Raw genomic sequence first — 16088 nt, 5'->3', positions numbered from 1 at the left:
ATACTGATTTGAATTTATTTCTTTGTGCAGAGCGAAGTGTGCAGATTATAAATGAAAGCGTGGTAGAACCCCCTGCAGAAGTACAAGGTATGAAGGTCAATGGGACTGAGACGGACAGTAGTGAAGGCCACGAGAACGGCAATGTGAGTAAAGGTGTCTCAGCTGGGCACAGCAAAGACCCAGACGTAGACAGAACCATGGCCAGTGGTGAGGTTTCAGAAACCAGCACGTTAATTTCCCTAAAGCCTTTAAATTTTATGGACCCTGGATTAACAGAAGCAACTCCTAAGGAAAAAGCATGTGAAGAATTAAAAACTTGTCCTTCTTGGTTGTCATTATTACCAGGAAACAGTGCCATTTCCAAAGTGGACAATGGGAAGGAGGAGTTGTGTAAGTCAAACCCCGTCTGTGAAGCAGACGACAGTCAGCAACAGACACTTGGCCACCATAAGGAAAAACACAGTTCTGCACGTGGTGATCCCGCAGCCATGAGAAACCCAGGCGCTGCGGAGTCCTCGGGAGAAAATTCAAAAGTTCCGTGTTGCACATCGAGTCTGACGAGTCCGGGATCCAGAATAACATCCTTAGAAAAAGGTGGTTTTGAAAATGATGGTTTGCTGAAGGGATCTGCTGAAAAGACAGACAATTCCTATTTTGGTGAGGATGATCAAAGTAAGAACTTGGCTTCTAGCAAAGAAAATGGAGCACAGCTTTTGAGTCCTGTTAGTGAACGAGGGGAACTCTCCATTATTAACGGCAGGCAACCAGTCAGGGATGCCAGTGGTTATTGTTCTGGTGAGAAAGAAACTGTTGATTCTCCAAAAGAAAATATCCACAGTAACCACTGCGTGCAAGGCAGTCTCCATGCAGAGAGCCCTGCATCCTCGGTGCCCAGTTCTTCTCCTGAAGCCGTGGAAATAGTGTTCAAAAACAATGATTTGAAAGTCACTTCAGATACTCAAGGTAATAAACAAAACAGTTTTTCCTCCTTGGTGCAGATTGAGGAGCCGAAACGGACAACCACTATAGAACCTGGTATGTTACATGAAAAGATTTGTAGTGAAGACTCCGACTCCTCAGTTAGCATCCAGAGAAATCTGGACGGTGACACTCAGTTAAATGAAGTATCATGTCATGGTTTTCTGCCTGAAAGAAAATCCCTTCTGAGTTTAAGGCCAGAAGATCAGATAAGTTCTATGCCTAATGATGGATCCAAACCCCAGGAAGGTACTACTCAGTTACAAACATCTCCAGATTTTGATTACAGAGCTGAGTCAGAAAAAGGTATACAGACCTCACAGGGTGATATTCCGTGTTCAGATGAACAGAGCATTACCTGTGAGATGAATAAACTTTCTTATACCAATGAACTCGTTGTAAACAAACTCGAAAACGAATGTGTTTTTAATCAAGTGCCCCTTAATTCTCAAGACCATACAAAGTTGCCAACAGATTCTGTACTAAGTAGAAACAAAGAGATGCCTTTCCCAGCAAGTGAGGGTGTCCAACAGAGCCATCAGCCTCCTTCAGAGGACGGAGCAGATGTCATTGCTGGTACTCAGACCATTCCCATTGAGACAAAAGCAAAAGACCACTCTCCACCAGGTCACAAGACCTGTGGTGCCACCTCAAACAGTCCAACCTTAAACATCAAACCAGGAAGCCTTGAAGGAGAGAGAGAAACGGCTGATTCAGGAACTGAAGATCTACATTCCCGTCTTCTGTCAGATAAGAAAGAAGCAGCTGGTTCACCTCAAGAGGTCATAGAATGCACGAATGTTCCATCTCAGCGTACCTCCAGCTGTCATTGTGTGAGAAAAAGTGTACCAGAGGAGAACACGTGTTCCACCTGTGCTGCCTTTGTGTCTGGCAGAACCACTGTGGACATCAATAACTTGGCAGCCTCAAGACCCGAAAATGAGCACCGTGTTCTTTGCTCCCAGAGAAGGGAAGACTTTGTGGAAAGTAGTGCCTGTAAAGTGATGTGTACATCAGAGGAAAGTGAACTTGATGAGGCGGAAACTAAAGACAGCCTTCTAGGAGATAAGTTCAGAAACAGAACGGCAGCAGGGATGTTAAACAACGGATCTTCAGCCAAAGCCACCGCTTGCATCAGGTCCAGTGGGGAAGGGGTAGAAAGAAAGGAACGAGATCTACCCGGAGAGACTGCGTTTTGTAAATATAACATCTCTGATTGTGCTGCACAGGGACTAAACCAATCTGCAAACATTCCAAGTCCTGAGAAATTGTTGGAGCAGGCTCCTACTGTTACGTTCTCCAGTTTTGAAAACATGAACCGAGCAGTTGAAACTGTCCATCATAAGGCAGAGGACGTCCTTGACTGGCAGAGTAAACAAAGCAGACCAGGTGGATGCAGATGTGAAGATAGGCCAGCTGAGGAGGCACTGGAGAGGGAAGGGATAGAGACCCTCACAGGGCCTCACAGAGAAGGAAGTCACAACCCACAGGATCAGCTAATCACTTCAGGCAGTAGTAACCCTCTGTCTAGTGGTCCAAAGAAAGGCAACGCAGAAGCAGCCATTGGAAGTGTTTCTGGTTGTGAAGAGTCCACACACGGAATAGTAGATGCTGTCTGTGCAGCCTGTAGTAGTGAACCTGCAGAAGGCATGCTGGGTGTGGAAGTATCTGGCACGCTTGGTAGTGCCATAAGGCAAGGTAGAGTGACATTCCAAGAAACCTTAAGGAGTACCTTGTCTCAGAGAGATATTGCATTTACAGCAACAACTGACCAGGACTCAGCCTTCCCAAATGCTACTGCTTCTGTAGTAGAATCTCTTGAAATAAAAAAATCATGTGAAGAGAAAGTTTGCCAATGTTTAAAAGACTGTGAAATAGAAAAATGTCCAGACTCTTGTGCCCATAAGATGCATAAGAAGGAGTCTTTTGCAGATCATGAACCAAATATAAGAATATTGGACAGAGTAAAGCTGTCTTTAAATGATGTTTGTCCTGAACAGCAAAGTAAAGGAGCATTTCTGAAAGAAACACAAAGAATGACCGAGGGCGCAAAAGCAGAAATAAATGTTCTCCTTGGCAAGGAAAATACCTCTAAGATTTCCTCAAAAGAGTTGTCTTCTAGAGGCCAAGATGAGAACTCTGTTTCCTTCGGGAGACTGGAATCCACTGAGATAATGCCTTTGTGTCCATCTGCTCAAGAAAAATCAGGAAAAAATATTAAAAGTGAAGAAACTGCCCTGAAAAACATTCTCAAGCCAAAAGATGATGAAACGCTTTGTGAAAATCTAAAGGGCTGCTCAGTAGTTCTGCACGAGAAAGGGGAATGCATACCCAGGGACGCAAGTAATTGTAGTGAGGGAGACAGCATGTACATCAGTGTGAAGAAGAATGCTGGCACAGAGTGTCATAGACATTTGCCTTTGGCAGTGGAAACAGAAGCTACCAGAGAACCTGAAGAGTCTCAGAGTGGACGAGTGGGGCCCGGAACCATTGGGGAGGCATCTGATGTGAGTACCAGAGAGCCTGCTGGTGCTGTTGGCGGTGGTGGTGATGACACGAGTGAGATTTCCCAGGCCTTTACGTGCCCAAGGAGGCCCAGTGAAGCTGGAAAACAGCAAAGCGAGGCAACGTGCTGCGTGCAGAAGAAGGAAGAGGAACAGACCCATCCGAAAGGAGCGCTGGAGCGATGCACAGCATCTGATGTGTTTTCAGACGCGGCACAAACTAAGAACCAGCCCAAAGCTGGCCAAGATGAGTCTGCCAAGACGAAAGAAATCACCGTAGCAAAGCCAGCCAAGGAGGACCCAAAGGAGGAAAGCTTCCGCCATCCGTTAAAGGACGCTGCGTTGTGCACGGGCCCTTGCCTCCCTGGTGACCCCCAGAAAGTGCAGGATCCCTCCTCTGCTGGGTGTGATCCGATCTGTGGTGCCTTTGGGAACACTTCCCATCAGAAAGGAGTGCTTCCTGTAAAGAAGCAGCCCCACCGAAGGTGTAAGAGAGTTTCCTGTCAGGAGCAAGTCAGTGTGGGGAGAAGAATGAGTAGAGCGAGCTGCTCTGCCTTTGTAAAGGGTCCCTCTGCGCCCATCCCCACAAAAGCCTACAGGCTTCTCAGTTCACGGGTTGTCTCTGTGCCCACACGGTCAGAGCCTGAAACCCTGCCTACCAGGAGCTCCATCAGCCACATACCAAAGCAGAGGGCTACTCCGTGCCATCTCCTGAGGAGCCTGAATTTTAGGAAGCCTACCAAAGAATCAGCCTTACTAAACAAGCTGTCTGTCCTTGCCTCCAAACTCGCCCCGGCCACAAAGACCCAGAAACTTACACGGTATCGGCGGTGTTCCTCTGAACTTGTTCCAGCGGCTAAAAGCTTCAAGCGGCTCAGATATAAACGGCTCCTCGATGGGTTTTCATACAGTACAATGCTGCTGAACCCACATCTGGCAGCTAGCGCATGGGATAAAAGGCCCGACAGTAAGCCCCTGGCACTTTATTCTCTTGAAGGCATCAAGATGAGCTTCATCGACCTGAGCAACAGGATGCCATCACTGCTGTTTGGTTCCAGAATCTTCCCAGTGTCCTTCCCTGTGAAGTCGGGCTCAGATGGCGCGACTGAGTCCTCGCGGACTTTCCCTGAGCACTGTGCTCCCGCGAGGCTCGCCTTAGGAAAGGCTGCCCAGTGTGCGTCTCAACCTCCCAAGTGGACCTTCTCTTTCTTCCTGTCCCATGGCTGCCCTGGGATGGCCGCATTCAGGGAAGACACTGGCCTCCACAGTCAGGCCCACACTCAGGCCCCTCCACCGCGGCCATCTCCTCTGCCAGACTGCGGGGACACTGCCGTGGTCCAGCCCAGAGCAGACTGCTCTGTCCTTGGCCTTCACACGCTTCTCGCACTTTGTTCACCAGGATGTTATCGAATCTGGACAAAAAAACGGAGCTTCTCCAGCCACATGCCTACTGTGCAGAGGCTTTTCCTGACCCAGTTTACACAGGGCTTAAAGGGGTTGAGGTCTCCAGCCTCCATAGCAGACAAGATCTTTTGTTCTCTGCCCTACTCGGTGGGCAGAGTGCTGTCCATTTGGAGCCAGCATGGACCTTCTGCCTGCTCCTTTGAAATTTCTGCTCTTCAGTCCACTCGCAGCAAGGAGCAGCCAAGTCTGGACACCACAAGCAGGTAAAATCTGTCTGCTGTTTTTTGCAAATGTCCTGCGTTCACTTCTGTCACTGGGGAGAGAGGAGCCCTGCTGGAAAGGCTATTTCAAATTGTCTTTGTGTCTGCATTTTTTGTCTTATTTTTCTGATTATCTGCTGAGAAAATGCAACAGTATTCTTTTCTAAAAATTAATTTAATTTATTTGAAAGGCAGAGAGGGGCCAGCGCTGTGGCGTAGCGGGTAAAGCTGCCACCTACAGTGCCGGCATCCCATATGAGCGCCAGTTTGAGTCCTGGCTGGTCCACTTCCTATCTAACTCTCTGCTTTGGCCTGGGAAAGCAGTGGAAGATGGCCCAAGTTCTTGTGCCCCTGTGTGGGAGACCTGGAACAACCTCCTGGCTCCTGGCTTCAGAGCGGTACAGCTCTGGCCATTGACTCTCCCATTTGGAGAGTGAACCAGCAGATGAAGACCCCCACTCCACCCCACCTCCTCTTCTTGGTTGCTTTGCCTTTCAAATAAATAAATAGATCTATTTTAAAAAAAGAGAGAGAGAGACAGAAAGATCTCCCATCTGTTGGTCTTCTCCCCAAAGCCCACGACAGCCTGGGCTGAGCCAGGTGGGAGCTTGAAGCCTGGAAGCCGAGAAGCCAGGAACTCAATATGGGTCTTGCCTGTGGGTGGCAGGGACCCAGCCAAGTACTTGAGCCATCACCTGCTGCCTCCCAGGGTACACATTAGCAGGAGCTAAAATCAGGAGCAGAGCCAGGACATGAACCCAGGTGCTCCAGTATGGAATGCGGGTGTCCCAAGTGGTCTCTTGACTGCCGTACCAAAGAGCTGCCCTGCAGTGGTAATTCTTAAATGTAGACCCTCACCCACCCACCCCTAATTCCCCTGCAGGGTCTATTTCTCTGTCTTGTACTAATCTTTTCTCTCATTCGTTCCTTAGACCATCCATTCTCTTCCCTTTGCCCCTACCACATAAGGAACAAACATCCATTACAAGCCAACAATTATACCTGGTCCAAATGATGACTTGTAATTATAGCTTCTTCACAAAGCATTACACAACCAGTACTTAACTTAGTAGAAAGGGGTAGAAAGGATATAGGATATTATGGAAGAATCACCAAATGTAGTTTATGCACTTCTGCCTTTAAATTTTTTTTCCCTTTTATTTGGAAGATAGAGTGACAGAAACACACACAGAGAAATCTTCCGTACACTGGTTCACTCCCAACAGTTGAGGTTGAGCCAGACCAGTAAATCCTCTTATTTATAATTCTTTGGGTAAACAGAAACTTTAGAATTTCTAGATTTACCTTTACCATTGCTATAGTTGAAAACTGAAACTCCAGCAAAAAAAAAAAAAAAATCCCTTAATATTCCAAATAGTCTGGAAGAGACCTTGTTCTTTGTCTGGACGGTCTCTTAGGTAGACTTATCCTCTGACCTTTAAAAGCTGCTGTTATATATTTTGTAGTTCCCTGAGCATCCTAGCAGAAAACTATATAAATGAAAGGGTTTCAGGAAAACACACCAGAAATTAAACCTCACTGATATGAAAGAGAAGTTACTATTCTAAGTAATTATCTTATAGTTAAATGGGAACACTCAGTTCTTGTAAGGCAGCCATAGCGTTGCATGAGAATGCTCACAGAATTTTAAAGGGTGGTGTACTGCTTTTATTGTCTGGTGTGGTGTATGGTATATCACTGACTTCTCATCATTACTTGCCTTTTTTTTTTTAAAGATTATTTATTAGAGACAGAGAGAGAGGTTTTCCATATGCTGGTTTGCTCTCCAAATGGCCACAACCGCCAGAGCTGGGTGGATTCAAAGCCAGGAGTCAGGATCTTCTTACCAGTCTCCCACGTGGGTGCAAGGGCGCAAACACTTGGGCCTCTTCCACTGCTTTCCCAGGAACATTATTAACAGGGAGCCTGGGGCTGCTGCTGTGGCATAAAGGGTGGGGCTGCCGCCGGCAGTGCTGGCATCCCATATAGGCGCTGATTCTAATCTTGGCTGCTCCTCTTCTGATCAAGCTCCCTGCTGTGGCCTTGGAAGGCAGTGAAAGGTGCCCCGAGTCCTTGGGCCCCTGCACCAAAGTGGGGGACTCGGAAGAAGCTCCTGGCTCCTGGCTTCGGATCTGCCCAGCTTCGGCCCTTGCGCGCATCTGGGGAGTGAGCCAGCGGATGGAAGACCTTTCTTTCTCTCTACCTCTGGATCTAACTCTGCCTTTCAAATAAATAAATCTTCATTAAAAAAAAAAAAAAAAAAAAAAAGGCCGGCGCCGCAGCTCACTAGGCTAATCCTCCGCCTAGCGGCGCCAGCACACCGGGTTCTAGTCCCGGTCGGGGCGCCGGATTCTGTCCCGGTTGCCCCTCTTCCAGGCCAGCCCTCTGCTGTGGCCAGGGAGTGCAGTGGAGGATGGCCCAGGTGCTTGGGCCCTGCACCCCATGGGAGACCAGGAAAAGCACCTGGCTCCTGGCTCCTGCCATTGGATCAGCGCGGTGCGCCGGCCATTGGAGGGTGAACCAACGGCAAAGGAAGACCTTTCTCTCTGTCTCTCTCTCTCACTGTCCACTCTGCCTGTCAAAAAAAAAAAAAAAAACAAAAAAAAAACAAAAAACAAAAACAAAAACAAAAACAAAAACCAGGGAGCTGGATCAGAAGTGGAGCAGCCGGGACCAGAACCGGCACCATATGAGATGCCAGCACTGCAGCAGAGGCTCAACCTACTATGGCCCCTCATTACTGCTGTTAGGCCACAGCTCTAAGTCGTGTTACCTTTACGCCATGTTGTTCCTGAGGTGGGTGTGCAGGGTCTTCATTTCACCCTGTGACCCTTTTCTTCTTCAGAACCTTTCCCACCTGCCTTGTCTTTCTTGGTGTGGGATGGTTTCTTCCTCCCATGTCTAGCTTTTTATTTTACTTTATTTTATTTAAATTCAAGTGGGGACTTTTTCTTCTCATTGATTCATTCCTGATTTGGTTGGCTCCTTTTCCCAGTATTCTAGCCTTGCCCCTCTTACCTTTTTTCGCTACTCCTTAGGGAAACTTGAGTTGGTACTAAATGTTATTCTAGAACCTGCATTATCTGTGTTTTTCCTTGCTGTTAAACGAATTCCTCTGTCTAACTATGCCTATTAAAAAAAAAAAATTCCTCTTTCTTTTGAGAGGGGATGAGTTGTATGGTCATCACACAGATACCTTGTTAATTAAATCTGCACTATGTTCCAAACTCAGAAGAAACTCAGTTTTACTTTAAGATGCACAAAATAGCACTCCAGGGGCTGGCCCTGTGGCATAGTGGGATAAGCCACCATCTGCAGTGCTGGCATCCATGTGGACACCAGTTCAAGTCCTGGCTGCTCCTCTTCCCATCTAACTCTGCTATGGCCTGGGAGAGCAGTAGAAGATGGCCCAAGTGCTTGGGCCCCTGTACACACATAGGGTCCTGGCTCCTGGCTTTGGATGAGCCCAACTCTTGCCTGTTATGGCCATTTGAGGAGTGAACCAATGGATGAATGACCTTTCTCTCTGTCCCTTCCTCTCTGTTACTACTGCTCAAATAAATAAATCTTTTTTTTTTTTTTTTTTTTTTTTTTTTGACACAGAGTTAGACAGTAAGAGAGAGAGAGAGACAGAGAGAAAGGTCCTCCTTTTTCCATTGGTTCACCTGCCGCATTGCGGCCAGTGCACTGTGCTGATCCAAAGCCAGGAGCCAGGTGCTTTCTCCTGGTCTCCCATGCGGGTGCAGGGCCCAAGGACCTGGGCCATCCACCACTGCCTTCCTGGGCCACAGCAGAGAGCTGGACTAGAAGAGGAGCAACCGGGACAGAATCCAGCGCCCTGACCAGGACTAGAACCTGGGGTACCGGCGCCGCAAGCAGAGGATTAGCCTAGTGAGCCATGGCGCTAGCCTAAACAAATAAATCTTTTAAAAAAAAATAAAAACCGGGGCCAGTGCCATGGCTCACTTGGTTAATCCTCCGCCTGTGGCACCGGCATCCCATATGGGCGCCGGGTTCTAGTCCCGGTTGCTCCTCTTCCAGTCCAGCTCTCTGCTGTGGCCTGGGAGGGTATTGGAGGATGGCCCAAGTGCTTGGGAGCCTGCACCCACATGGGAGACCAGGAAGAAGAACCCGGCTCCTGGCTTCGGATCGATGCAGCGCCGGCCATAGTGGCCATTTTTTTTTTTTTTTTTTGCTATTTTTTTTTTATCTTTTATTTAATGAATATAAATTTCCAAAGTACGACTCATGTGTTACAATGGCTTCCCCCCCCGTACCGTCCCTCCCACCCACAACCCCCCCTTCCCATAGTGGCCATTTGGGGAGTGAGCCAACGGAAGGAAGACCTTTCTCTCTATCTCTCTCTCTCACTGTCTATCTGTCAAATAATAAAAAAAGTTAAAAAATAAAAACCAAAGGCCGGCACCGCGGCTCACTAGGCTAATCCTCCACCTAGCGGCGCCGGCACACCGGGTTCTAGTCCCGGCCGGGGCGCCGGATTCTGTCCCGGTTGCCCCTCTTCCAGGCCAGCCCTCTGCTGTGGCCAGGGAGTGCAGTGGAGGATGGCCCAGGTGCTTGGGCCCTGCACCCCATGGGAGACCAGGAAAAGCACCTGGCTCCTGGCTCCTGCCATCGGATCAGCGCGGTGCGCCGGCCGCAGCGCGCCAGCCGTGGCAGCCATTGGAGGGTGAACCAACGGCAAAGGAAGACCTTTCTCTCTGTCTCTCTCTCTCACTGTCCACTCTGCCTGTCCAAAAAAAAAAAAATAAATAAATAAAATAAAATATAAAAACCAACATCATATGTCAACACATCTATTAGTGATTAATACTAAAATAGATTTCTCCCTTTTTTTTTTTTTGTAAGGTTATCAAAACTGGCAAATCTTACTTTTAATAGGGCTAATACCAAGCTGTATATATAATATACCAGTATATTTTTATCCTTAAAGTTTTTTTCAAAGATTTATTTATTTATTTATTTGAAAGTCAGAGTTACACAGAAGGAGAGGCAGAGACAGAGAGAGAGAGAGGCCTTCCATCCTTTGGTTAACTCCCTAATTGGCCACAATAGCCGCAGTTGTGCCGATCCGGAGCCAGGAGCTTCTTCTGGGTCCCCCAGGCAGGTACAGGGGCCCAAGCATTTGGGCCCTCTTCTACTGCTTTCCCAGGCCATAGCAGAGAGCTGGATCGGAAGTGGAGCAGCTGGGTCTTGAACCGGCGCCCATTAGGGATGCGGGCACTGCAGGCAGCGGCTTAACCTACTACACCACAGCGCCGGCCCACCTCCAAGTTGTTTTGTTTTTTTTTTTTTTTAAATAAAATCTTTAATAATACACTTTTTAACAACTTGGTTAAAAGCTGTGAGACTCAAAGTCATTTTGTTCCCATCCTTTGTCTACCTGTCCTCTTATTTCTCTCTTTTTCCATTTAAGTTGGGAAATAACTTTCCTATTAACCTGTCTCCATTCTGCTGTGTTTCTGGTGGTTGTGAGGATTCTACGTTTCTGTCTCCCTGAGGTCTAATTACGCTAACATCCACGGTAACATCAGAACCTTTCCTGTCCCACTGTGCTGACCTGTCACTTTTGCTCCGCTGCAGCCACACCATGTTACCATATGTGCCTCTTCCAGGCGTGGAAGCTCCATACAGCACCAGCGGCAACCAGATGAGGTAAGGCCCCGATGGCACATGGCATGGCACACAGGACCTGAGAGAGAGAGAGTGTGTGTGTGTGTGCGTGCGTGTGCACTCGTGTATGCATGCACACTATTACTGGAGTCAAGCATAAGATGCCTGTAACCTGATCCTCATTTCTCAGACGTATCTGAGAGTCACATGTGTTCTGTTACTAGTAGTGACTAGAGTGGTGGAACTGACAGCACTTCTGTTTTATGTGAAAATCACTAACCAGCTTACTGTGCCAGAAGTCCCCTCTGAAGCTATTTCTCGCCTTGTCCTTTAGCCAACCTCCGTCCATAGATGGGATTGAACTCCTTTGAGTATTTACTTGTTCAGTTCACCGTCATCTCCCCCCAGAAGTCTGTTCCTTTTTACATTTTTCCATATCAAACTACTCCATCCTAATGAAATGAATTTTCCAGGTTCTTACAGTTTTTTACCTGTGTAGACACAGGGTGTGTCCAGAAATGACTAGAAAACAGCTTAAGAAAACAGCTTAACTGGAGATGTCATTCCTGGAAAGAAGGGAGTTCTTCAGCTCTGCTCCAGAAGTTGGGAAGGTGAACGTGCTGTGGGTGGCAAGTGAAGCCCTGTCATACTTTTCTCCCCTGTCTCTGTGTGATGCTAGGCTGGAGCCTTCGTTCGCTGCCTTGGTACCAAAGTCTTGCTTGGTCACGGAGCCAGCTGTCAGCCAACTCCTGCTTTCAGCCTCCGAGCTCCAAGTCCCTGCATTTGCTGAGCTCGATGGGGTGACAGCAGCGTGCCCACGACCGCAGAGCAGCCCTCCAGAGCAGAAGGAGGTAAGTGCCAAACGCTGGTGGATCTGGGGCTGGTGGCGCTGGAGTCTCCATCCTTGACCCATGTCAGGTGGCAGGTACAGACTGGCCCCGGACTGTCTTTACCCGCCACCTTCCGGGTTAGCTGAATCCTGAGGGGTACTCTGCCAGGAGTTTTTCTGCTTGGCCAGTAAAAAAGATACTGAATTTCTCTGTCTAGACATTCCAGATATTGTTAAAGCTCTATCCAAAGATCTATCTTGTACATTCAGAGGAAATATGATGTTTGAGTGAATGATAGCTTTCTTGAATTTTGCAAACATCTGCCCGCAGTGGTAGGGATTCATATTGATGATCTCAGTACCTGAGCGGAACACACAGTGCTGCTTTCATAATACAATGGGCAGTTGCTGAGATCACAGCAGGAATAGAAGGGGAGTTTGTCAGGAACTGCTTACTAGAATCATCTATAAACAGATGCAGGTAATGTCTTAAGTGTCAAGAAAGGGGTATATGTATATATTTTCATGTATCTTACAGTTTGGCCATCTTTTTTTTCCCTTAACCCTTAAAAATAGGCTGAACCAGAGAAGAGGCCAAAGAAAGTCTCGCAGATTCGCATCCGGAAAACCATTCCTAAACCAGATCCCAATCTCACCCCCATGGGCCTTCCTCGACCCAAAAGGTGAGCTCCTGCTCTCATAGAGCTAGTTCACTTACTCGGGAAGTCTTTTGACAGTGTAATTGCCTGTAAATTATTTGTACTGTCTGAGCCATTTGCTAGACTTGCAGGTATCTGCCCTCAAGGATGAATTGGTGTGTGGCTAGATGGAAGGTGCAGAGATACATTGATGCCTTCTGAGTGATTCTGATTGAGCTCACTAAGCCAGGTGTTAGTTAGGCTGTCCTTTTGTGCACAGAGTTGCAGTTCACTGTGCTCTCCACTCGCTGGGCGTGAGTGTCCCGTGTTTCGGTGAGGCTGTGGAGACTTTGTGGCTTAGGAAACCGAGTTAAGTCCCAGTGTCAGTCAAGGCACACAGGGTTCTGCCCATCACAGGTTTACCCAATCCTAGAACCTAAACTCCCAGTCTCTGTTTGACCTATGTGTCAGAAGTTTCATTTTTTAAAAATATCTCCAGAGTTGTATTTTCTTGTGAAGGATTTCACTCCTTTGTTTCTCATCAGCAAATGGAAGCCTAACGGTGATCCTTTATTTCAGCTTCTTGTTGAAAGTTCTTCAGGAACTTATCCTTAGAGGAAGAACACGAATTTCCAGCATTTAAGATTGCTGCACAATCTTGGGAAGATCCCAGTCTCCCTGAGCCCTGTTCCTGCCAGGTGTCCTCCCAGAGCATTTTCTGCTGTCTTCTCTGAAGCAGACTGCACGAGGCCTCCCCCGCGCTTCTCCCCAGTAGTCCGTCGTCAGTGTTACCCCCTTGTCACGATTTCCAGCCCTTGAAAGAACTGAACTATTTCCTTTTTGGTGCAACCAAGTGGTAGTCCACCAAGTCACACTGTGCCGTCACTAGCGTCACCTGGACCATTATGTTTCATAACCCAGTCCATCTCAGTGTCATGATTTAAGTGCCCCTTTTATTTCACATACCCTGGCCCATGGCAGTGACGCTGACTCCAGTGCTCGAGGGTCCCATTGTGAGGAGGGGGCAGTCGTCTGCCTCACACAGTGCTTCCTACAGCAGTCTGCCCGCACTAACAGCTGTGCAGCAGAGCCGCTCTGCGTCCATATCTCATACAGGGTGAAGTGCATTACAACCAAGTAGTCAGTGTAGCAGCTCATCATATACATTTTTTTTAAGGTTTATGTTATTTATTTGAAAAAGCAGAGGGACAGGAGAGAGGGAGAGACACTGAGAGAAAGAGACCTTCCATCCACTGATTCACTCCCCAAATGCCTGTGTCGGCCAGGGCTGGGCTGAGTCCATCCTGGTCTCCTATGTGGGTGGCAGGGGCCTAAGTACCTAAGTCATCTTCTCCTGCTTTCTCAGGCACATCAGCAGGGAGCTGGACTGAAAGTGGAGCAGCAGGGAATCAAACCACCACTCCAATTTGGGATGCTGGTGTCCCAGGCAGCAGCTTAACCCGCTGTGCCACAATATTGGCCCCTAATCAATATATAATTTTTTTTATAAATTGGGACATTTTAAAGATTATTTATTTATTTGAAAGAGTTAGATTTCTTCTTCTTCTTCTTCTTCTTCTTCCTCTTCCTCTTCCTCTTCCTCTTCCTCTTCCTCACAGGCAGAATGGACAGTGAGAGAGAGACAGAGAGAAAGGTCTTCCTTTGCCGGTGGTTCACCCTCCAATGACCACCGCGGGCTGCACTGCGGCCGGTGCACCGCGCTGATCCAAAGGCAGGAGCCAGGTGCTTCTTCCTGGTCTCCCATGGGGTGCAGGGCCCAAGCACTTGGGCCATCCTCCACCGCACTCCCGGGGCACAGCAGAGAGCTGGCCTGGAAGAGGGGCAACTGGGACAGAATCTGGCGCCCCAGCCGGGACTAGAACCCGGTGTGCCGGTGCCACAAGGCGGAGGATTAACCTATTGAGCCGCGGCGCTGGCCTAGATATCTTCTATCTATTGGTTTGTTCCCTATATGGTCGCAACAACTGGGGCTCAGCTAGACAGAAGCCAAGAGCTCCATCTGAGACTCCTTTGTGAGTGACAGGAGCCCAAATACTTGGACCATCTGCTGCTGCTTTTCCCACGCCATTACCAGGGAGCTGGATTAGAAGTAGAGCAACAGGGACACAAACCGTGCCCAAATAGGATGGTGGCTTCGAAGATCAAGTATTAAGTGGCAATTTTCTTTCTGAGGGGTGACATACTGTTAATGAGAATTGATGGGGTCGATGTTGCGGCATATCACGTAGCTGCAAACTGTGACACAGGCATCATATGTAGGTACCAGTTTGAGTCCCAGCTGCTCGACTTCCAGCCCAGCTGCCTGCTGGACTGCCTAGGAAGAACAGCAGAAGATGGCACAGTGCCACCCACTTGGGAGACCCAGATGAAGCTCTTGGCTTCGCATCGGCTCCGCTCTGGCCATTGCGGTCATTTGGGGAGTAAGCCAGCAGATGGAAGACCTTTCTATCTTGCCCTCTCTCTAACTCTGACTTTCAACTTAAGTCTTCTAAAAAATAATGAGCATTGAGAATAGCTTGAAAAACCATTGTAGTGTTTGAAGCTCTCTTTCCTAAGCATGGTCTATTCTACTTTTTTTTTTTTTATTATTTATTTGAGAGGTAGAGTTACAGATAGTGAGAGGGAGAAACAGAGAGAAAGGTCTGCACCGATCCAATGCCAGGAGCCAGATGCCCCTTCTCAGTCTCCCATGTGGGTGCAGGGACCCAAGCACTTGGGCCATCTTCTGCTTTCCCAGGCCATAGCCGAGAGCTGGATCGAAAGAGGAGCAGCCAGGACTAGAACCGGCACCCATATGGGATGCTGGCGCCACAGGCGGAGGATTTACCTACTGCGCCATGGCACCAGCCCCAGTGGTCTCTTATAAGTAGGCAGTATTTGAAGATAATCCAGGTGAATGAGACGAAAGTCACTCTGACAGCCCCAGTCCACAAGATAGCTGAAATCAGAGTATCCTAACTCCAGCCCAGATATTCCATTTCTAAAGTCCTCTTCTCCAAGTGTTGCTTTCAATTGGCACATACTAGTTATCCAAGTTTATGGTATATGCTTTCATGTTTCGATACATATGTACATTGTATGTCAATTAAGTGCAATTAGCCTGTCACTTCAAGCATTTCTTCATTTCTTCATGATGGTGCTTTCAAAATCCTCTTTCCTAGCTATTTTGAATTATCTAATACGTTATTATAAAGTGTTGTCCCCTGCTGGACAATAAAACAAAATGCAGTCTTCCTATCTGTAACTGTGTGCTTGTGGACCAGCCTCTCCCAATTGCTCCTTCCAACTCTGCAGCCTCCAGCAGGCTGTATTCTACTCTGGTTCTGGGAGGTCAATTCTTTTAGATTCCACAAAAATGAGTCTTTCTCTGTCTGCTTTATTTTACAGAATGTCCTGTAGGTCTGAGATGTCACAAATAACAGGATTTCCTCCTCTGAAGTAATACTCCATTGTGTATATGTGCTATATTTCCTTCTCCATCAGTCGATGGACACTTAGTTGTTCACATCTCTTGATTGTTGTGAATAATGCCAAAGTGAACATGGGAATGCAGATGTCTCTTCAACATACTGATTTCATTCCCACCCAGGAATGGGATTGCTGGGTCATGTGTTCCATTTCTAGTGTGTTAATGAACATTGGTACTGTTTTCCATGATGCCTTCACCACCAGAATGTAAGGGTTCGTTCTCTCCACATCTTTACCAGCGTTTATTATCTTTTATCTTTTTTATAATAGCCATTCTAATCACAATGCGTCATTGCCTCATTTGCCGCATTGTGATTTTTTAAAAAAGATTTTATTTATTTGAAAGGCAGAGTTA

At 47.5% G+C, this 16088-nt stretch overlaps 1 protein-coding gene across 10 annotated transcripts in view; it reads left to right on the top strand.

Annotated features, from left to right (window-relative positions):
• Window positions 1-16088, top strand: part of PRR14L (proline rich 14 like) — a 71776-nt gene that overhangs the window by 41817 nt on the left and 13871 nt on the right. For 8 of the 10 annotated variants that reach the window (XM_008272160.4, XM_008272161.4, XM_008272163.4 and 5 more), the window contains 4 exons: window positions 31-5149; window positions 10748-10819; window positions 11457-11628; window positions 12183-12289. In XM_008272160.4, coding sequence (XP_008270382.3) covers window positions 31-5149; window positions 10748-10819; window positions 11457-11628; window positions 12183-12289 — 5470 coding nt within the window. The remainder of the gene's footprint in view (window positions 1-30; window positions 5150-10747; window positions 10820-11456; window positions 11629-12182; window positions 12290-16088) is intronic. The other 2 variants (XM_070065850.1, XM_070065849.1) reach the window with 1 other exon arrangement.

This window comes from Oryctolagus cuniculus, chromosome 21 (assembly GCF_964237555.1).
Source record: "Oryctolagus cuniculus chromosome 21, mOryCun1.1, whole genome shotgun sequence".
Classification (NCBI taxonomy): Eukaryota; Metazoa; Chordata; class Mammalia; order Lagomorpha; family Leporidae; genus Oryctolagus; species Oryctolagus cuniculus.
The sequence above is the reverse complement of the archived record's forward strand: the minus strand, read 5'-3'. Positions and strand labels throughout refer to the sequence as shown.